The sequence below is a fragment of the Sphaerodactylus townsendi genome, linkage group LG07 (assembly GCF_021028975.2).
Source record: "Sphaerodactylus townsendi isolate TG3544 linkage group LG07, MPM_Stown_v2.3, whole genome shotgun sequence".
In the NCBI taxonomy this organism is placed as follows: domain Eukaryota; kingdom Metazoa; phylum Chordata; class Lepidosauria; order Squamata; family Sphaerodactylidae; genus Sphaerodactylus; species Sphaerodactylus townsendi.
Window position 1 is genome coordinate 101,937,757 of NC_059431.1, and position 23,208 is coordinate 101,960,964.

The window sequence follows — 23,208 nt, forward strand, 5'->3', positions numbered from 1 at the left end:
TCAGCAGTTAACTGCCATGCGTCATATGCACATCTGTGTGTCTGATTCCACAGCCCTTAATGGTACCTGATGGTGCCAGATTGTATTGGGTTGCCTGTTCCCCAATTCCCTGCCTCCCCTCCTAAAGGAAGGGGAAAAAGCTGCATTATCACGTTGGCACTGCTGTGGGTCTTTTGTTTGGCATGAGTTTGTCAACTTAATTTAACTTTTCCCCCCCTCTAGCTTTTTAAAACAAATGGGTATTACAGACCTTGTGTATATTTTCTAAGGTCTCACTTCGTGGCTTTCTTTACAGATTATTATTTTGTGCAAAGTAGTTTTCTTTTGTATAGGGGTTGTTTTTTTGTACAGTCTCCAGAATGTGATTTTTGTCGCAGCTGTTAACCTTTACACCTCGTGTAATATTTGGGATTTACCAACTTCTTCTTATTTGCTTTTTGAGAACACAATACCAACTCTGTTAGGCCTTTGAAAGACAGCTGTGGTTCTCTCCTTCTCTGCCCCTCCCTGGTACCTTCAGTTACCTCATTTTGCTATTTTGTGTTGCAAATTTGCTAATGATTATGAAAGTTTATGGGTTTTGTTAGAATCCTATTTGTCAAGTGTTTTCTTTTTAAAAAAATCATACCCCATTGTATCATTTAACATGTAGTTTTAAATGTATTATAAATATCTGTAACCAAATCATTTGAAGGCTTGATAAATTTTTAACAAAATTTGTACATTTTTTATGAGAGTTACTAGTAATGCTTTACTAAGTAGTGCAATGAATTTTTATTTTTAATCCCTGTGCCCAATTTTGGAGTTGAGAGGGTTGTTCAGTAATAAATGTATGATGTACACTTATACAACTTTGTTGCTTCTCGCATCTTGTGCGCAGCTTCACTAGCAATTAATGAAAACACACAAAGTTTTAAAAGTTTTTTTAAAAATTTAACGAACACAAAAGTCATCAATGTATGTCAGAAGAGCGTTAAGAGATGGAGAAAGAACTTCTGAAGGGAAAAACAACTTTAATTCAGTGTAATGTTGCAGTAGGAAAAACAACAGCAGTTAGTATGGGCCAGCATGGCTCCCATTACAATGGAACCTCGGTTTTCGTTGGTAATTAGTCTGAAAATAATTGATGAAAACTGAAACTGATGAAAATAGAGGCAAACTTTTCCATAGGAATCAATGTAAATCCAATTAATCCGTTCTAGGCAGTCCAAAAAACATACCAAAAACACATTTTTGGGTGAATAAACATAGTGTTTAATGCCGAAAACAGTAACAAACAATAACACGAGGACCAGCTTCAGAGCCAGTGGAACAATGTGGCACTAGAAAGCTGTCCAAACATCTGTTTCTGACGCCTCTTTAAGATTTGTCTGAAATGGGGCAAGACATTGTCATTAAACAAGCTGCAGACACGGCCTGCAACAGCTTTGTCCGGGAGATTTTTCTCCACAAACCCCTGCACCTTACTGCAAATCGATGAAAACGGAGACAAATTTTTCACTGAAAAAATCGATGAAAACCGAAACCGATGAAAACCGAAGTTTCAACTGTATTCCCTATGGGCAAGAGTGCCTTTCAGTATTCTCTACAGGTGATTGTGTTTTCCATTATTTCCTTTGGGCAATCATATATTGTCAATGGGCAATTGCTGTCCTTAAGTTTTAATACATTTCCCCCCCCCCCCAACAGAAACTTTGTGAGGTAGGTGGGGCTGAGAGAGTTCAGGGGGAATTGTGACTAGCCCAAGGTCACTCAGCTGGACCTAGGAGTTGGGGAACAAATCTGGTCCACCAGATAACCGTCTGCCTCCCATGTGCAGTATGGGGACTCTAAACCCGGTTCTCCGGATTAGAGTGTACCTATTCTTACCCACTACACCAGGGTGGTCCGCCAAGTACAGTGTGCACTTTTTTACATAGATGTATGCACTGAGTGCTTCTCATGTTCCATTCAGGGCATGTGCAGCTCAACGTAAGAGATGAAAACCGCGCACACGCATTCACTGCGAACACGGTTATTAACCCCTCTCCTGCGGTCCCCTGCTTGCTGATCCCGGTCCTTCGGGCTGCCCAAGGCGACGCTCAGCTCTTCGGCAGAGCCACAGCCCCAGGTCAGAGTCCGCCACACACCCGAAGGCGCCGCAGTTGCTTGGTGCCCAGCAGTGTAACTCGGCTGCCACCGCCCCACTGCACGCTTTTATTTGCGCGCCGGACTTCCCATTCGCGCCTCCACCTTTCTGGCGCTTCAGCTCCGGCAGGGGCTCAACCCGGGCCCTGCTCAGCCGCCCTGACGGGCTCCGAGTGGGCTGGATGGCGGGGCTGGGGCCGGGGGCTTCCCCGGGCGGCGCCTCCTGCGAGCTGTGCGCGGCGCAAAAGCAGCCCGGCGCGGCGGCGGCGTGGAGTTGCCTCACCTGCCTGAGTTCCTTCTGCGGGACCCACGCGCTGCCGCACCGGAGCGGCGGGGATGGCGTCGGTGCGGCTTTCCGCGGGCACCGGGTGCTGCCGGCCGGGGAGGCGGCGCGGGAGCTGCGCGCTCTGCGGGATCGGGCGCAGCGGTGCGGCCACCACGTTGGGCGCCCCTTGGAGCTCTTCTGCGAGGACTGCGCGCTCTGCGTCTGCGCGCTCTGCCCCGCGCTGGGCCCGCACCGCGGCCACCGGGTCGAGCTCGTGCCCCAGGCGGCCAGGGGGAAGCAGGTAAGGGAGGGTATAAGATGGGGCGGGGGGGGGGGGGCTCCCAAAGGGCTTCCTCAACCTGGAAGAGAAGATTTGCGTTTTCTTTGGTCCAAACCAGCGCCCCTCATTTGAGCCTCCCTGTTAGGCACTCGGTGCAATTGGGAAAGGGGCATTTCTCCAGCGAGAGGGCCAACTCTTTCTCCAGCCTTTGCTCCTGTGCGTCTCCAAACTGCAGTCCGGTTTCCTGCCACTAACCTGGGATGATGATGCTTCTTTCAGTGGCGTGGAAACTTTGGCTTGCAGGGCCCTGTCGGTTATCAAGCTGCAGTTCAAAGCGCAGGAGCAGGCCAGTGGCTCTTTCCTTTATGATCAGTTGGCACCCGAACAGTCGAGGATAGTAAATTCCAGAGGGAGAGAAGAAGAAGAGTTTGGATTTCTACCCTACCTTTCTCTCCTGTAAGGAGTCTCAAGGCAGCTTACAAACTCCTTTTCCTTTCCTCCCCCCACAACAGACACCTAGTGAAATAGATGGGGCTGAGAGAGTTCTGAGAGAACGGGGACTGAGCCAAGGTCACCCAGCAGGCTTCATGTGTAGGAGCGGGGAAGCAAATCCAGTTCACCTGATAAGAGCCTGCCGCTCATGTGGAGGAGTGGGGAATCAAACCCAGCTCTCCCGATCAGAGTCCACCTGCTCTTAACTGCTGCACCACACTGGCCCTGCTGGTCTTTGGCTGCAAGATTAAACAGGAGGCTAATTGAAGTTATTCCAGAGAAAACCTGCCCTGAGTCAGGCCTCCATGGATCAGGGAAGTTTGAGTTCAAATAAGTGTTGTCGGTCTTGATAGTGCTGATTGTTGTTTCTTTTCTGTGCTAGATAGGCATCTTTTTTGCAAGTGCTGGGCAAACACATCCTGGCATTTCCCCCCACCCCAATTTTTCTGGATACTAGCAATGCTTCTTGATTCTCCTGCATTTATTAACAGTGGGGAATCTGACGTGCTCTTATTCCTTGGCTCAGAATGATTCCACTCCCCAGGAATCAGCAAAAAAAAAAAAGGGGGGGGGTCCGTGTTAGGGGTTTCCCTGCCCTGTGTAGTGCAGTGATTTTTTTATAAGATGCCCAGATTTTTCATAAGATCCAGTGCAGTGATTTTTTTAATAAGATGTGCATGTACCCTTTTTATGGTACTTTAGGATGTCTTTTGTTCGTCGCTCATTATATCCTAAGGACAGAAATAGCCTTTTTGAGCCTCTGGAAACCTTTGGAATTCTGACAAAAGATGATGGGCGCAACCAGAGAATGGCTGCCACAGGAGGTGGAGCCAACCCCAAAAGGGGTGCTGCAGGAGGCGGAGCCACACACGCACAGGAAGACCAAGTGCAGGGGGAAAGGGGGCAAGTAAAAATAAACTAGGAAGAGGAGTTAGGATAAAACCAACACTGTGAGGACAGCTGCAGCTGAAACAACAGTATTTAATCTGCCTAGCCGATTGGATCTCCAGTGGCCAGTCAGTAGCCATGTCTGGCAAGTGCTTGATCTGGCCTCACCCACTTCTTACCAACACCTGGTGGATGCCAGGAAAGGTGTCAGTGGGCATTTTGGTGCTCATGAGCACCATCTTGGGGACCATCCTCTGGTTTATGCAGTCTGAGTTTGCTTTGGCTCCTTCTGATAAAATATGTATTTTCCTGTTCCTATGTCATTGTTCCAGTATAGAAACTTGCATGGTGACCTTGCGCCATTCACACGCTCTCAGTCTCGACCCTGGCAATTATGTGGAGGGGAGGCCTCCAAGGAATACCAGGGTTGTAAGGCAGAGGCAGGCAATGGCAAATCACCTCTGAATGTCTCTAGCCTGGAAAACCCAACAGGGTTGCCACAAGTCATCTGTGACTACAGAAAAAAAAACACCCAATTCATTCTTCATCTGTTGTTTACTCTTGAGAGAGTAGATGAACACTGTAACTATCTGAGGCTGATTCTGCATGGGCCAAATAGAATGGGTTGAGGCCTTTTAAAAAAATGGGGGGGAGTTCCCAAAGAACTCACCCCCCAAAAGCTTCTAACCCATTGAATTTTCCAGAACCCAGGTTAAATGAAAGTCACTAAGTTAGCAACTTTTTTTTCTTGAACTTGGGTTTCAATTGCTTCCTCCTTGCCTGTGAATTACGGCAAGCAGGAAGCGTTCAATTCCCACCTCCTTCTGTCCACCATTAGGATGGATTCCCCAGGCAGCTGTCATTAGAGTGGATTTTCTAATAGGCGGCCGCCATGCCGTGCAGAGAGGTGGGGACTTTTTGGATTGGGGGGGGGGGGTTCTCGGTTGGGTGGATTCTCTCGTGGGGGATTCTCAGCTCTGCACTTTGCACGGACCCATTATGTTTCCTGTGCGAACCGTGCTGCCTCCTGCTGCTGGGATCCCAGTGATCCGGGCTGGCCCCTGCAGCCGCCATGCAAACTGTGGCACAGGCCACTGAAACGGGTTCCACGAACCCATGTTGCCTGTGCAGAACCAGCCTTAGTTGCTTTGGTGGTGTCAGCGGCCCTGAAAGGAACAGCCCTTTTGCAAATATGGTACAGAAACCTGAGTTCGTTCACGGATTGGTTCACGGATTGGTGCATGGTTCACGGATTGCTCCTCATCTCATTACTTTTTGAACCCTGTTTTAAATGACAAAGTACACTTATTGTGGCATCAATAGTGAATGATGCATGATTGCCTAGGATTGGATTGCTAAAACACGCACTTTGGGTGTATATTACAAGAATAAAATGATGGTTTATATTTTGAAAGTTAATATCTGACACTTTTGGTACCAGAACTAAGAAAGCAAAGCAGAAGTCTGTTTCTGTAAGCCACTGACAGAACTCAGAACTCAAGAATGTAACTCTCTTTTTTTTAGGATTGCAGTGTTACTTAGAAGGCAACTTTTGTTCTTTGACAAGGCACTCTCCTAGTGTTTTTGTGTTTGTTTGCTAGCATTTAGGATATAGCACAAGTCAGAGATTAGAGATCTGACCCATATATCTTTGCTCCAGAGGGCTGATGAGAGCAGACATTTTCTAGCATTCTACCTTCTTTTAAATGTCTCTCTTCATTCAGCTCACAAGAGGTCTTCTTATAATTAAAAAAAAGTCCCTTTAAGTCTGAGAAAGCAATTATTTTCCCCCATGGAGAACTGAGCCACATAAGGATTTAGCCTGTAGTACTACATACATTTAATGCAGAGTAAACTCCGCTGTATTCAGTGAGTCATTTCTGAGTAGACATGCCTAGGATATATTTGCAAGTAATTTATCTCTGGTGGGAGTGAGGTTGGTAAAGAGTCAAAAATAACTTTATAATTAAATTGGTCCCCGCTGATCGGTCGATGGAGACAGACATGTAAAGCGCCACCTGATGCCAGGTAAAGAAGCTTTTGTCAACAGGAAGAGACCGGGCTCTCCTGTTTTGTTACTTGAGGCTGCTGGCTTGTAATGAATGATTAAGATGGGCATGTGCAGGTAGACTGTACCATATTTGCAAAAGTGGAATTACTGTGGCTGTTCCTTTCAGGGCTGCTGACACCACAAAAGCAACTCAGATGGTTACAGGGTTCATCTAATGTCTAATGAACATTCTTGTGGATTGGTTGTGGTGGGTTTTCCGGCTCTGTGGCCGTGGTCTGATAGATCTTGTTCCTAATGTTTTGCCTGCGTCTGTGGCTGGCATCTTCAGAGGTGTATCACAGAGGGAAGTCTGTTCACTGTGTCCAAACTTCCCTCTGTGATACACCTCTGAAGATGCCAGCCACAGATGCAGGTGAAACGTTAGAAACAGGATCCACCAGACCACGGCCACTCAGCCTGGAAAACCCACAACATCCAGGGCCCCTTCCACACAGGCAGAACGTTGAACTTTCAATCCACTTTCACAATTGTTTGCAAGTGGATTTTGCTATTCCGCAGAATAAAATCCAGCTTCAAAATGCATTGAAAGTGGATTGAAAGTGTATTATTCTGCGTTTGCGGAAGAGACCGAGTTGAATCCGGCCATGAAAGCCTTCAACAATTCTTGTGGATTTTTTTTTTTTTGGGGGGGGGGGGGGGGATCTGAGCTAGCCCAACACTGGGATTAGATGGGTTAGAGATAACCCTATTAGCATGTGAATATAAGCAGTTTTGAAACTCTTAACACTTTGGATAATCAGATCTTCATCATAGATAATAGATTACAATTTTTAGAAAAAAGCCTTTCAAATTTGAGTGATCTAAACTTGCCAAAGCAGCTGCTGATGTAGCGTAACAATGAAGACCGAGATGTAAATGAGGAAGTCTCTGATTCGAGCTTTGATGCTGTCATAAAGAACCTTAACACAAGAACCTTCTGTTAATAAGACTGCAAAGAAGATGAAAGGTTGGTTCAGTTGTGTGCTTTCTTACATACGACACAGGCGATCATGACATCATACTTGAAGCAGTTAACAGCGAAGAAGGATCAGGAGGTTGAAAACACAAAGCACATTGCAGAAGCTGCTAATGAACTTAAGGTAAGACAAAAAGGGGAAAGGGTCCTTTATTTTTGATGTGCACATTAGTGTCCATGGATTTGAATATGGATCCCTGGCCACAGGAATTCTAAATTCAGTCTAAATACGCTAGAAGAGGAGACCGAGGGAAAGGTAGATCCTTTGTAAGTTAAACAAAGTCATATACTTGCTGGATTCAGGAAAGGAAGAGGCACTAGAAATCATATTGCAGATTTATGTTGGTGAGAGAACTTCAGACAAAAATCAGCTTGTGTTTTATAGAGGGCAGTGAAGCTTTTGACTGTGTGCAAATACCTGTTTAATTTTTTTTGAAAGGCTGCCGCCTCCATCCCAACATGGTTTATTATTTTAACAGTCCAGCATCAACACTGATTTTTAAATCACCATTTTATTAATTTTCCAGTAACAGAATCTTCTCTCGCAACTGACAGCCGTGTATAGTACCGGTGGGAACTTTTATTTTACAAGTTGTAAAGAATATTGCGTGAATGACAAACAAACCTCGGCTCAAACTGTACTGATGTGTTAATGTGTTCTGGAATATTTTCATCCCAAGCAAAACCTTTTCTTAAAGGGTCTCCCCGTTAGAGGGAAACTTCATTTATGTGGCTAACTTTTCTGTGTGCCTTGCCTTTCTGAACCGTTCTTTTATGGAAGCAACATCTGCACATACACACTTGGAGTCATTTCGTGGTTTGGTAATAATGAATGTGCTTTGTCAGTGTCTAGACCAGGGGTCTGCAACCTGTGGCTCTCCAGATGGTCATGGACTACAATTCCCATCAGCCCCTGCCAGCAGGGCCAATTGACCATGCTGGCAGGGGCTTATGGGAATTGTAGTCCATAACATCAGGAGTGCCAAAGGTTTGCCACCACGGGCATAGGTGGATTATTCTTAAGCTTTTTTGCCCACCCACTTTCAAATGCTTGCCAAGGCTGTCTCTTAATAGATTTTCCCAGAAACTGGAATTAACCTCAGCTGTTGAAACACAACTTGGGAGAGAGGGAGAATTTGTGAGTAAAATTAAGCAAGTGAAGATAACATCATTAGGAGGATTGGGCTGTGCTGTCACCAATATATGGGTGATAACCAGCTCTATCTTTCTTGCCCACCTGATTCCAAGGATTCTGTTGAAATTCTGAGCCAGTTCTTAAAGTCAGTAATGGGCTGGATGAAGGTGAATGGGCTGAGACTTATTGGTCATGCTAGCAGGGGCTGGTGGGAATTGTAGTCCATGAACATCTGGAGCACCATAGGTTGGCCACCCCTGGTTTAAGTGAAGTAAAAATAAGGTGCCTAGTGATACCAGTTTGATAAACACTAATGCTTGGACAGTCACTTCAGACATCCATATAAGTGGCTTTCATCAGCGTTACTGGTGAGATACCTGAAAGCAATCAGTGCTCTGTCCTCTGGGCTCTTTTACATGGCGCAAGGAAAGCGTTCCAATCATTTTACAGAACTACAAAAAAAAAAATTGTTCCTATTCAAAGTGACTTACTTCACCGACATTGCTTTTTAAAGCAGAGAAACGTATTGACAGCCTGCAGGCTCTTTTTTCCCTTTCCCTAAAACACCTTTTAAATATTTAGAATTATTAACTTCCTTTAGTTGTATGCTGCTTTGAGTATACAAATAATGTAAGGGTAAACAATGATGCGGCTGGCCTCCACTCGGGCCAGGGCCTTTTCAGCCTTGGCCCCTGCCTGGTGGAACACTCTTCCTCCAGCTGTCCGGGCCCTGCGGGATCTTAGTGAATTCCGCAGGGCCTGTAAGACTGAGTTGTTCCATCGGGCTTTTGGAGTGCCCAGCCGCTGATCGAGGTGCCCCTTCTATTCCTCCGGTTTCGGAGTCCCCCTGTCATCTAGGGGACCCACTTTTGTTCTGTTTCCCCCTCCTTGGGAGGGTTTAATGGGGGTTATTGCTGACGCCATTTTTACTGAATCTACTGCTGTGTTTTAAATTCTTAAATTTAAATTATTTTAATTTAATGGGGGTTTTGTCTGTATATATTGTATGTGGAATCTGTGTTGTGCACCGCCCAGAGCCCTCCAGGGGTTGGGCGGTATAAAAATCCCACAAACAAACAAACAAACAAACATGCCATTCAAACCAAGGTTAGACATAAAAGCAAGAGCGTTTTGCTTTCTAGAGTTTTCTCCGACTCAATCTTGTTCAACTTTTTTTTGGAAATTTCGAGAACCGATGGCAGAATGTCACAACAAAAGGACTGCCATTGTGGAGGGACGGGGATCAGTCCAGAAATGGAGGTCAGACAGGCTGAGTCCAGTTCATGTGCGCCACAAAGTGCTAGAAGGCGCCAAGCCATGCATCTTGGTACGATGAAGACATCACTTTCCAAACAGGGGCTCCTTGCAGGCATTAAGGAGATGCCTCCTAGGCTCTGCTGAACGGATGAAATCCAGGATTGGCTCTTTGCTTTGGGGAAGAAGGAAGCGGGAACCAGGAAGCACAGTGACAGGTGTCACTGTGGCCAGTTGCTGCCAAAACAAAACACAAAGAAGCAGGCGTCTGCAAATTAGCTCACCAAAGGCTAACATTCCTAGTGAGACGGACAACCGGCAGCACAAGTTCCCTCTGTAGATCTCTCACCAATGCTTTGATTCAACCTTGGCATGGGACAGGATTAGTCTCACCTGTGGCTGTATGCCTTCACTGCACACCGGGGAAGATGAGAGAAATTCACCTTTCCCTCAAATCCTGTTTGCGTGTCCTGTTTGGTTTTGGGTGGGTCTTTCCTTGCTGCAGCTGAGGATTTGAAAGCGATAAGAAACCGCAGGAATCCTTCGTTCTTTCTTGGCAAGCACCAACCAGAGAGGTCTGGGCCTCTCTGTCATGCCGTCTGCACATGCCAGAGGACTTGGGAAAGAGTCTGAGCTTTGAAGGGCGAAAACACACAAGCAGGCTAGTAAACCAGACAAATTTTGAGCCAGCAGTATGATGCAGCAGCCAAGAAAGCCAGTGCAATTCTGGGCTGCATCAATAGAAGTATAGTGTCTATCGAGGGATGTAATTGTACCTCTCTATTCTGCATTGGTTAGACCTCACCTGGAATATTGTGTACAGTTCTGGGCACTGCAATTCAAGAAGGATATTGACAAACTGGAACAGGTCCAGAGAAAGGCAGCCAAAATGGTAAAAGGTGTAAAATCCATGCCTACGAGGAAAGACTTAGAAAGCTTGGTATGTTTAGTTTGGTAAAAAAAAGGTTAAGAGAAGACATGGTAGCCATGTTTAGATATTTGAAGGGATGTCATGATGGTGAGGGAGCAAGTTTGTTTTCTGCTGCTCCAGAGACTAGGACAAGGAGTAATGGGTTCAAGGTGAAGGACGAGAGATTCCACCTAAACATTAGGAAAAACTTCCTGACAGTAAGGGCTGTTCGACAGTGAAATGCACTACCTTGGAGTGTGGGGGAGTCTCCTTCTTTGGAGGTTTTTAAAGAGAGGCTGGATGGCCATCTGACAGGATCCTGCATTGCAGGGGGTTGGACTTGATGGCCCTTGAGGTTTCTTCCAACTCTATCATTCGATGAATATTCGTAAACCCCTACAAAAAGTTTTTTCCCTTGTCATCTGGAAGTGGCCGGTCTAACACAAGATGTTCCAGAGAGCTGTGGTGCATATCACCAAGGAAGTGATATGCTCTGCGCACATCTTGATCTTCTGAAAAGGAAGTACATGGAACAAGTCCGTTTCATAACTCTCAGGAACTGATGAAGTGAATATGAAAGTTGGTGGTTCCACAGATACATTGGGCCTAATACACCGTTTGATTACTTAGAACATTTATATGGCGCCTCTCTTCACACCTGCTCAAGGCAGCTCACAAAGTTAAAACAATGCCACAAAATTATAACATAAGAATTCCCAGTATAGTATAAGCTATAAAACAGCATTCATCAGCTGAAAACGGTATTCACAAGGCTAGAAGTGGACTCTAAATCCCTTTTAAACAAATGAAGCGCTTCAGTTGAAAGCCGGTGGGGGGAGGGGGGGGCATTTCTTTTTGGCACCTACAAGACACTAAAGTGGGTGTCTGGAAAACCTCGGGGGCCTTCCAGAGGGGTGCTACCAATGATAAATCCCTGTCTCTGGTTTTAGGGATTTAACTGGTTTTAGGGATTTAATAACATCAGTGGCTTGTTTGTTTTCATCCTTCATGAAAGCAAACTGGCAGCCGCCACAGAAAGTGATATGAATGATGTTCTCCCCATATTTTATAAAGCAGAAAAGAAGCATTATTGCCCCCTTTATCGCAATACCTTGATATGTCTGCAGGGCAGGTGGTTGAAATCAATTATCAGAAGACCTGCTTGCCTGGGCCACTCCTTTTCACTTGGATTAAAGGTCAGGCAAGCTTCAGGTGCACAGGAGCAAACAGGTGCCTTCCGCCTGGTTTTCAGGTTGGCAAGATGCCACTGCTGCTACTTGGTTGCCAGCTTCTTAGCAGAGGCAGAACAAGCTACTTTTAGACTTGGGATTCAGTTGCCACATCATTTGCATCAAGTGTCATGATCTCTATAATATTTGCTTCTTTTGTAAGCCATATCTACTAAGGCTAATTTGCAACAGGTAGCTATAAAGCTAGTAAAATAGAGCAAGAGTCCAACGACACCTTAAAGATAAACAAAACTGCATATGGTTTTGTGAGTCACAGTTCACTTTATCAGGTGCTTTGCTTGGATTTTACTGAGCAAAAAAAATTACCAAGCCAAAATTTCCAAGGGAACAGTACCCCTGTATGTTTTGCCAGGCTCTGTTCATCTTAGTGCACCAGCTGGAGTAATGGTCCACATACCGGTCTTACTAATGAAACCCTACTGCAAGTTTGGAAGTCCTAAGAGAGTATGCAGATACTAGGTAGAGAGTAAAAATCAGTGGTGAAAGCTTAAGAAGATTTGGTTTTTACACCCTGCTTTTATCTACCTTTAAGGATAAAATGGCCTATAATCACCTTTCCTTCCCCTCCCCACAACAGACACCTTGTAAGGTAGCTGTGGCTGAGAGAGTTCTGAGAGAACTGTGACTGACCCGAAGTCACCCAGCCAGCTTCATGCGTAGGAGTGGGGAAACAAACCTGATTTACCAGATTAGAGTCCACTGCTCCTGTGGAGATGTGAGGAATCAAATCCAGCTCTCCAGATCAGAGTCTACCACACTTAACCACTACACCAGGGGTAGGGAACCTTTAACACTCAAAGAGCCATTTGGACCCATTTTCCATGGGAAAAGAAAACACTTGGAGCCGCAAATAATTTTTGATATTTAAAATGAAGATAACACTGTATATATTGGGGTTTTTTTACCTTTTACTCCGCTCATTCTGAGAAGCGCATGGATGCGCCCACCCTGCTGCCTGCAGGGCAGGCAAGGATGGGGCCAGCGGCTCGGCCTCGCCGGCTGCCGGGAAAGCGCCCGCCCTGCTCCAACAGGGCAGGCGAGAGGGGAAGCCCGCGGCGCGGCCCAGCCGGCTGCAGGCAATTGGTGCGCCCACCCTGCTGCCTGCAGGGCGGGCAAGGATGGGGCCAGCAGCTCGGCTCGTGGAGCCGCAGTGCAAGGGCAGAAGAGCCGCATGCGGCTCTCGAGTCGCAGGTTCCCTACCCCTGCACTACACCATGCTGGCTAAAGGGGGAATTATAGAGTGCATAAAAGCTGGGGAATTAGCTATCTAGATGTGAGACTGATTCCAAGCACTGAGGAATCTAAGCAAGTTACTACAGCTACTTAGCAAGTTACTACAAAGGGAGGAGAGGCAAAATCAATAGCTGGATCATGGGATCCAGTAGAGTCCAGCATCCAGTAGAGTCCGCAGGGAGAAAACCAGGACTTTGTGTCAAATGAGGGTAGACAACGGTAGTTTCAGGGCAGACAAAAGCTCACTGGGGGTGGGGGCAACTAAGTGAGACAAGAAAATTGTCTTTCTAGTCTTGGAAACAGAGGGGTCAGAGGCAGGGGCCATATATAGCTGTGCCACTGGGATAGAATTGGGTTAGTCTTAGAAGGGAGACAGGAGACCAGAGTGCAGTTCCCTTTTCAGGGAATAGATCCTGGAAATGGCTGGTCCGAAAGCAGGCCTAATTTTTGTGTAAGTTAATGGATGTGCTACCGTGTTTCCCCGAAAATAAGACAGTGTCTTATATTAATTTTTGCTCCCAAAGATGCGCTATGTCTTATTTTCAGGGGATCTCTTATTTTTCTGTGTTCTGTTCGCCGGGCATGCTTCCAAACAAAAACTTTGCTATGTCTTACTTTCGGGGGATGCCTTATATTTCGCACTTCAGCAAAACCTCTACTATGTCTTATTTTTAGGGGATGTCTTATATTTGGGGAAACAGGGTAGTAACAATAAGCAAGGTCCAGCTAAAATGGTAAGTGGATGTGTAAGTGGGTGGCGAGAGGGTCTTTCTGTTGCAAAGTGCCCACTGCTGAGATTATGTATCTATTTAATTCATGTCGATCAAGTGTCAGTTTTTCAGCAGAAAAAGAATTGTAAAGCTCTGGACAAAAAAAAAATCTGAAAGCCCCAATAGTTCCAGAGGTATGGATATCCATATTAAGAAGTGGTTTAAAATTTTCTGTAAACCTCTCTGTCAAAGATTTTTTTAAAAAATGCTGCACTAGCGGCACCTGTCATCCCTTAAATTGGCAAAAATATATATATAAAGAGTCTAAAGGGGATTGTTGGATATGAGGAGCTTTCAAGACAAATTTTATGCATTTACGGTGGGAATGCAGTAAAACGATAGAATAATGCAACATGATTTCTAAGGGGATCTCTCAAGGTATAAGGGAAAAAGTTACCATTTCCCATTAATGTTTTCCAGTTGAATTGTGTGGATTTTCTTCCTAAAGAAGTCCATGAATCTGTGCTCAATGCTGTGAAATTGGCAAAGTTAATGCTTGCTCAAAATTGGAAGAAGGCTATAATTCCGAAGGAGGAGGAGTTGTTGGAGAAATTAGCCATGTGCATTTGTTTGTGTAAGCTAATTTTTCTGCTGCGTGGCCAAATGTCCAGAGAGTTTTGAGACACTGGATGTTTTTTTCCTGTTCAGAATGAAAAGTTCCGTTTGAGCTTCTTGAAGTTAATAACAGCTCTGTATTCAGTAATTTGATTTGAGATCCTTGTTTGTATTTGCTTTGTTTTTCAACTTAATTTTTTAAACAACAAAAAAAGATTAGATGTAGGTTTTTAAAACTGCACAGAATGTTTCCTTAGAAACCTCTTGGAATCTCATATTCTAATGGTAGGCTTATGAAATGCAGGGGAAGCTCAGCGCTACTAATTTGCCCCCGTATTTTCTTTTTGCCCCACAGGTGCACATGTCAGCAAGTAAAACCTGGTTGACGGGGAAGTTTGCAGAACTCCGCCTGCTGTTTGATGAGGAAGAAGCACTGACCAAAAGATACATAGAGGAGAAGGGTCAGCAGACCCTGAAGGAGTATGAAGAGCAGATGGAGGCAAGCAAGAAGCAAATAAGGATCACAGAGAGTTTTTCAGACAGGATCAGACAAATTCAGCTGCGACCGGACCCTCTCTATTTACTGAAGGTAGGCCTGTGGTCTCTCTCTGCCTGTCTGAACAACACGCTGAAAACCTCCCCTGGACTGCTTCTGCCACACCAATTTTATGCATATTTCAAAGGACTGCTGTTTTCAATTAGGCTTACTCCTGGGTAAGCATGGCATAGAATTGTAGCTTTAGACCAGTGGTGGCGAACCTTTGGCATTCCAGATGTTATGGACTGCAATTCCCATCAGCCCCTGCCAGCATGACCAATTGGCCATGCTGGCAGGGGCTGATGGGAATTGTAGTCCATAACATCTGGAGTCCCAAAGGTTCGCCACCACTGCTTTAGACAAACCAGTGTGGTGTAGTGGTTAAGAGCAGGTGAATTGCAATCTGGAGAACAGGGTTTGATTCTCTACTCCTCCACCTGAGCAGCAGACTCTTATCTGGTGAACCAGATTTGTTTCCTTTCTCTTCCACATTAAGCCTGCTGGGTGACCTTGGGCTAGTCACAGTTCTTCAGAACTATTTCAGACCCACCTACCACACAAGGTGCCTGTTGTGGGGAGAGGAAGGGAAAGGAGCTTGTAAGCCATCTTGAGTCTCCCTACAGGAGAGAAAGGTGGGGCATACATCCAAACTACTACTCCTACTCCTACTCCTCGTCTTCTTCTCCTTCTTCTCCTTCTCCTTCTCCTTCTTCTTCTTCTTTGTAGGAAAGGTGGGACATAGATGATTTACAGTAAATAAACAAATAAACCTTGGCCATAAAGACAGCATTTATTTCTGGATCTCCAGGACTATGCCACCATTCAGAAGGAAATAGCGAAGCAGAGGGTCCCTGCAGAGCAGTGGTTTGCAGCACCCCTCTCATTTGAGCAACTTGCTAACCACTTCAGACATTTCCTGGAGATCATTCAGTCCACCTTGCAGAAGCCACTTGAAACACGGCTCAAGGAAGGTATGTGAGAAAACACCAAACAGTTGACAACCTTCTACAGAACTGTAATGTCACCTACTGTATTTGTTCTTGTTTGCTGTTACGCAGTTTTGGATGTCTGTGGGTACTGCAGTCAGGGTGGGTTCATTACTTCCGGTTGTGGCATCAGTCATCGCATGGAGAATTGTTAGGGAACCGCTCTACTGCTGCCTCAACTGTGCTCTGAGGGGAGAAAAGGACCCGAACTCCAAAAGGGGGTGTTGAGGGTGGGATTCCACCAGAGTATTTTTCTGCCAAGTAAGAATGTAAGAAGAGTCCTTCTGATCCATCTAGTCCAGTATCCTGATTCGCACAGGTGTCCTGGAGGACCAAAAAAGAGGACATACAATCTTGGCCCTTTTTCTGATGTCCAGAGGTTAGCTGCCTCTGGATATGGAGGTTGTTATTGGAATGTATATGATCATCTCATTCCCGAGAGGATTGTATTTGTTTAAAATGTATTGGATGGATGGATGGATGGATGGATGGATGGATGGATGGATGGATGGATGGATGGATGGATGGATGGATGGATGGATGGATGGATGGATGGATGGATGGATGGATGGATGGATGGATGGATGGATGGATGGATGGATGGATGGATGGATGGATGGATGGATGGATGGATGGATGGATGGATGGATGGATGGATGGATGGATGGATGGATGGATGGATGGATGGATGGAGATGGATGGAGATGGATGGATGGATGGAATCGAATCACTGGGGTGCTGTGTGGTTTCCGGGCTGTATGGCCGTGTTCTAGCAGCATTCTCTCCGGATGTTTCGCCTGCATCTGTGGCTGGCATCTTCAGAGGATCTGATAATAGGAAAGCAAGTGGAGTATATATACCTGTAGGAGTGTCCAGGGTGGGGGAAAGAACCATTGTCTATTAACAAGTAAAAGCTGAAATTAGCAAACTAGATTTACATGTGTTGAGTGGGATCCACCCATGGGTTAACAGACAATGGTTCTTTCCCCCACCCTGGACACTCCAACAGGTATATATACTCCACTTGCTTTCCCACTTTCAGATCCTCTGAAGATGCCAGCCACAGATGCAGGCGAAGCGTCAGGAGAGAATGCTGCTAGAACACGGCCACACAGTCCGGAAACCACACAGCACCCCACTGAAATATTACTCTTATTGAGCAGCTTGTAACGTGAGCAGACAAGATCTGAATTTCACCTTCTGATCTGCTGTCATTCGAGGTTGTGCAGAAAATAAAAAGCAATATGAAAAGTAATTATTTTCATCTTTGTAAAAAAAAAACAACCCACGTGGGGCAGCAAGTAACTGATTCCTGGAAAGACTTTGACTGAACAGCCTTTCCTTTATTTTTGTCCCTTATTTGCGAAGATGTTTTCTGCAGCCTTGACGCCACCTTGAAGAAGAAGCCAGGTGTCTTGATGAAAGTGACCTCTGGCATTGATCGGTCGCTCTTTCTAAAACGTATGTAAAAGCTAGTGAAACTCGATGCTTGCTTCCCCCATTTTGCCAAACCTGGTCACAAACTCAGTGTTTCATTGTGCCTCTTGGGCAGTTCTGGAACATGTTAGTTTTGAAATACAAAGTGTACAGTATTTGAGATCATTCTCCTTTTGGAAGGTGGAACGGGTGGAAAAAGGTAAGGTATTTATCTGTTAGTTGGATTGTCTGGGCTCTGTAGCAGCAACGAGTGACTTCAACAATTCACTGAATAGGCAGAAACTTTCATCTTTTTCGTTGGTGCCCCGCCTGTTGCCATAACAACGTATAATAATAAAATAGTGATGTTGTCGCATTCGAAGCCAACCATTGTATTATTAAATAGGGTCATGGAACTAGGCCTCTGAGGAGAGTGGGGAGAATAGAAAATTGGGGATTGCAAACCCACCCCTGAAATTCCCCCCTTTGGGTAGGGTTGTCTGGCTGGGAGATGGCCGGATATGGGTACTTACTGTGGGGGTGGGGGGCATGATCTTTGTCACTAAGCAGTAACATTGCTTCTAAGCACAAAATTGTGCTGCCCCTCCCGTTTTCCAGCCTACTTCCACCTGACCAGATGAGTGTCAGCAGGTATTGTCAACAATTACCTTCTTTGGTAGCAAAGAAAGAAAGAACGAAGAACAGAGAATAAGGATAATTGCTGAAGTGTGCGTGAAAAGTGCTGGGAAGGGAGCCCACTTCTTTCTTTAGGGGCCAGGATGTGGAGGGTGGCGCTCACCCGCTCCACATTTTTGGGAGGGCAAGCGAAATTGGGGGCAGATGCAGCAGGTCCGGGTATGTCCGCCATTAGTGGGTACCTGGTAAGTCTACTCTCAGATTTTCTGTGAATGCCTGGGCAGGCTGGGTTCCTTTTTTCCTTCAACATGACACTCAGCTGCCCACAACATTCTGTGCTTGTAGATCCTGTTTAGATGTTTTTTTCCCTTTATGATTACCTTACAAAATCCTTTTTTTTTGCTTACCTGGGGAGTTCACCCACATATATATGGGGGTACCTACTTTATCTGTGGGTGCCTTGTGTCTTTTGTTACCCATATGATGAGCAGACACAGTGGAGAAAGCCATTTATTTATTTATTATTGAGTTTTATATACCGCCCTACCCCCGAAGGGTTCTGGGCGGTGAGCAACATAAATAAATAACATATACAATTAAAAGCCCATTAAAATAAACACAGCGGTCAATATAATAAAACGGCGTCAGCAATAAAACCCTTATTAGAAACCCTCCCAAGGAGGGGAGGAAAAGGGTCCCATAGATGGTAAGGAACCCCGAACACAGGAGAATAAATTGGGGGCACTTATCAGCGGCTGGACACTCCAAAAGCCCGGTGGAACAGCTCCGTCTTACAGGCCCTGCAGAACTCGCCAAGATCCCACAGGACCTGGACAGCTGGAGGAAGAGTGTTCCACCAGGCAGGGGAGATGGTGTGGACGGGAACCTGCTCCTTGACACTGGGTAATTAGAACTCATTGCATAATTCCATATCTTCACCTCCGTAGCCCAATCTTGGATTGTGTTTCTTGGCAACTCTGGAAGATGCAAAGATATTGGGCACAGGCTTTGATTAGATAAATAATTTCAAGTTCTGCAGCGCAGTCATTTATGCAATGGTTTATAAAGGAACATATGCTCTTATGTCAGTGATGGCGAACCTTCTTGAGACCGAGTGCCCAAATTGCAACCCAAACCCCACTTATTTATCGCAAGGTGCCAACCCGGCAATGTAACCTGAATGCTGAGGTTTTAGTTTAGAAAACAACAGTTGGCTCCCTCTTCCTCCACCCCACCTGCTCGAGCAGGGGCCAGCCTGCTGTAGCCTCCAGCAAGTCCCACGCGCACCGCTCTGTGCTTCTCTAGCATCTCTGCCTCCTCTGCGCCCCCCCCTCCTCGGGCAGCAGCCACCTGGAGCACAGGCACCAGGCCTGCCAGCCGAGTCCTCCCTGCTCACCGCAGCGCGCGCACAGAGGCCCAGGCCACCCTAGATGTGTGTGTGGGGGGTGATTTTCCGCCCCCCACATGACGAACTCTGTGTGCGCATGCCCCATAGAGAGGGCTCTGAGTGCCACCTCTGGCACCCATTCCATAGGTTTGCCACCACTGCTCTATGTAGTGGTTGATGGAGGAGCATATGCTTTAAATTTCAGCAAGAAGGGAGCAGAGAAAGAGGGAGGAGGAACAAAGGTTAACTCTGCTTAGGCTCGAGCTAGATCAGGGGTTGGGAACCTGCGGCTCAAGAGCTGCATGCGGCTCTTCTGCCCTTGCACTGCGGCTCCACGAGCCGCCGGCGCCATCCTTGCCCACCCTGCAGGCAGTAGGGCGGGCGCACCAACTGCCCGCAGTCGGCTGGGCCGCGCCGCGGGCTTCCCCTCTCGCCCTCCCCGTTCGAGCGGGGTGGGCGCTTTCCCGGCGGCCGGCAAGGCCGAGCTGCTGGCCCCATCCTTGCCCGCCCTGCAGGCAGCAGGGCGGACGCATCCATGCGCTTCTCAGAATGAGCGGAGTAAAAGGTTAAACACCCCCCCCCCCCCGATATATATAGTGTTATCTTAATTTTAAATGTCAAAAATTATTTGCGGCTCCAAGTGTTTTCTTTTCCCATGGAAAACGGGTCCAAATGGCTCTTTGAGTGTTAAAGGTTCCCTACCCCTGAGCTAGATGTACCATTGAGAGATGTATGAACAAACCTTCCACAGGAAGTTAGGAGATATTTGGACTGGACCCATGACTAAGGGCAGTAGTGTTTTTTATATCTTCACATGCACGCGTGCTCACACACACATGTACATGTACACCATTTTCCCAATTTTCATTGCCCCCTGCACCCCCAGGCTCTCTTGCCCTGCTCAGGAAAACATAAAGCATCTTCTGATCTTCTGACCAACACCTGTGCCAGGTATGCATTATACATATCTGTAATTAATGTGCCTGGTCACACTTTGCAGAGGGGGGAGTCAGCCTGTACACTTGTAGTGATGCCTTCACCACAGGCGAGCCAGAAAACTCACATGCTGGAGAGAAAATCGGCACCTAGTAGGGTGAATGAGGACCACTGGTCCGTTCCACTCCTGTGTTAGACAAATGTAATAAGTAAGACTGAAAATGTATTTCCTTGCATGAAGTCAGTATCTTGTCTGCCAGTCTTTTATAGATCAAACACAAATGTCAATACATGGGCATTATTGGGAAACAACACAAAACAAATCAGGAGTCTGTGTGACCAGCTTTTCAGAGCTCTCTCAGCTCCACCCACCTCACAGGGTGCTTGTTGTGAGGGGGGAAGGGCAAGGAGATTGTAAGCCCCTTTGAGTCTCCTACAGGAGAGAAAGGGGGGGATATAAATCCAAACTCTTCTTCTTCTCTTCTTCAGGTTCAATTGTGTTGTCCTGAGGACACAGAATTGTTCAAGCAGATCTTTGAACCCTTGTCAAAATATTTACGCTTGGGAAGTGAGGGCAGAATTTGGTAGGAGATCAGTAGTTCCTCTCTAATCCTTCCCCAGTGCTGCATGGAACTTTCCAGATGATGCAGGGAACGGAGCCACTGGGGAGAGTTCCCTCTGTCGGGTAGCCCCTTGTGGCCACACGCCTTAGCAGCTTACAGGGAACGTTGAAGAAGACACAGGGCTGCTGCTTAAAATGGCATCCTTGTGTATCCTTCTCTCCCTTTTGCCTTGTAAAATTCACCACATGACTTATCATGGCGTTTCCCCAGTGCTTTCTGGATGTTGTTGTCTGTGGCTCACAGCAAATGCACATCGTGATGTCATGTCACTCAGAGGGCTTCACGCCAGGGTGACCAGAAAAAAACACATGGAGATGCTGATTTTCAGCGGCAGCCCTGTGTCTTCTTGCGTGGAAGTTTCACCTCTGTGCTGCCTCTTAAAAGCCTGCTCTTCCCAGTGCTTGATTTGCTTCTTTTCCCGGGACAAGTAGTCTGTGAATGTTTTTTCCCCTACAGATGCAAGAACCCCCACATTGGCGTTCGATAGTTTGCACCCCAGACTGACGTTGTCTGAGGATCTTCTTTCAGTAAGCTACTCCTGGAGGTGGAAGTTTTATGCCTCAAGTCCACAGAGGTTTGACAACCTGTGGCAAGTTCTGAGCAGAGATTCTTTCTATGCTGGGAGCCATTACTGGGAAGTGGATTTGGTCCAAGCTGGCCAAGGATGGTGGATTGGGGCCGCTTACTCTTCCCTCAAGAGAAAAGGCAACTCTGAACTTTGCCGGCTGGGATGGAACCGAGAGTCCTGGTGTATCAAAAGGTTTGATTTTGAGTACTGGGCATTCCACAATGGGGAGAAAATCCCAGTCCGCACAGAAGATGATCCTGAACGGATTGGAGTGTTTTTGGATTATGAAGCTGGGCTCCTGTCTTTCTACAACGTCACAGTCGGGATGGCACACCTGCATACCTTCCGCTCCAAGTTCACTGAACCCGTTTACCCAGCTCTGAGATTGTGGGAAGGGACTATCACAATCCGTACGCTAACCTGAGTGTCGATGGTGCCTTATCATGAAACAATTTCATGTTTTTAATCAGGATTCTTTGACTACTGCACTGAGCACTTAGGGTGTTGAACATGAGAAAATTGGGCAACATCCATTTGATAATATGATCCTGTATCACTTCTTGGATAAGCAAGATATCCCTGAAAGATTGCAGAATTTTCTTGGGGGGGGGGGGGGTTTGCAGTGGCGTACCACTAATGGGAACATGGAGTATCCCATGTCTCCGGGTGCACACCTTTTTGTCATGTGAGGGGGTGCTGGGTTGCCTTCTGCCAAGCCCTGCCCCCCTCTTGGCCTCCCTTCAGGTTGGGTTCTGTACCGGCCTGCAGGGAGGCCAGGGCTCAGCGGCAGGTGGCCACAGCTTCTGCCTGGGCTGCCCGTTGCAGTGCTCCACTCTTCCGGCCAGCTTTTGCCCTCCCCAGGCCCTGGGGAAAGCAGGAACTGGCCTCCAGAGAGGCCGGGGACACGGCGCTGTGGCGGGTGACCCTGTGGCGCCCATCTGAGCTGCCTCCAAGCCCCGCCCTCCCCCAGGGTTGTGTATATGATGGTTGCATTGCAAGCACAGAATCTGGTTTTGATACTGAAGAGTCCCAGCCTCCTAAGACCATAACTTTCTTTTCTGCAAAACGAGCTACTGGCCCTAGAACACACAACGGTGAGGTCGATGGCAGTGGAAGATTCACAAAAAGCCAACCAAATGTGGTTTTGCGCCCACCAGGTGGTCTCAGTTTATCACCACAACTATGTCCATTCAGAATTGTTGATTTCTTTGGAAGTTTTTATATTCAGATCTCCTCCAGACTGTGACGATTTTGCAAGATATTTTGCAGATAAAATGGCTTGTATTCATTCTAGCTTCAGCTGCACCTTCAGCGCATCTGTCAACACTCCTGAGGTCCCATTTCGATGGATATTTTTCAGCTTGTTTTGTCCAAGAATATGTGCAGAGTCCTCTCCTGAGAGAGAGAACACCATTTGTTCTCAGTGGTAACTGAAAACTGTGAGGGAAAGGGTGACTATAGATGGGTTCTGTGGATCAGTAATGCTTTTTCATGGGGGGAGGGGTCCTCTTCCAACATTCTGTGTGGTTTTGGGGTTAAAGCATCTGGCTGCCCATACAGGTTCAGATGTGTCCTCAGCCATGAAACTCAGTGGATGACCATGGGCCACTCATACTCACTCTCTGCCGAACCTAAAATGAGACACTCCCTTTGGGATCTAAGTCCCTCCCACCTGTGTAAGATCATCTGTTCCCAGCAAAACACTCAAGAGTTAAGGTGGCATAACTTCAGGGTATTCAGCATGAAACTGATGTAGATTTTCACTCTGGTATCTGCCTAGGTTACAAGGCAGCAATCTCACCCAAGGACTTGGCTGAGGTTGGTATTCATTAATGGCAGACACCCATTGCTGCCCCTTCCCTGAGAGTGCAGTTACAACCAACTAGAATGATCACAAAGAATGATCAGCATTTGAGCCATTAAGCTGTATTAA

At 46.5% G+C, this 23,208-nt stretch overlaps 1 protein-coding gene across 1 annotated transcript; it reads left to right on the top strand.

The window, feature by feature from the left end:
* The first annotated feature begins 2,309 nt into the window (after positions 1 to 2,309).
* TRIM14 (tripartite motif containing 14) lies at positions 2,310 to 21,795 on the top strand. Its single transcript, XM_048504416.1, has 6 exons — positions 2,310 to 2,693; positions 7,107 to 7,202; positions 14,541 to 14,774; positions 15,532 to 15,694; positions 17,078 to 17,170; positions 21,164 to 21,795. The coding sequence occupies exons 1-6, from the start codon at positions 2,310 to 2,312 to the stop codon at positions 21,697 to 21,699; spliced, it is 1,506 nt and encodes a 501-aa protein (XP_048360373.1). The 3' UTR covers positions 21,700 to 21,795.
* Positions 21,796 to 23,208: the final 1,413 nt, after the last annotated feature.

Bases quoted from the DNA above. Each gene is read 5' to 3' on its own strand.
- TRIM14 (XM_048504416.1), top strand. From the start codon at position 2,310: ATGGCGGGGCTGGGGCCGGGGGCTTCCCCGGGCGGCGCCTCCTGCGAG. The intron at 14,775-15,531 runs GTAGGCCTGTGG...CTGGATCTCCAG, and splicing joins ACCCTCTCTATTTACTGAAG to GACTATGCCACCATTCAGAA. The intron at 17,171-21,163 runs GTATGTAAAAGC...TTTCCCCTACAG, and splicing joins TCGGTCGCTCTTTCTAAAAC to ATGCAAGAACCCCCACATTG.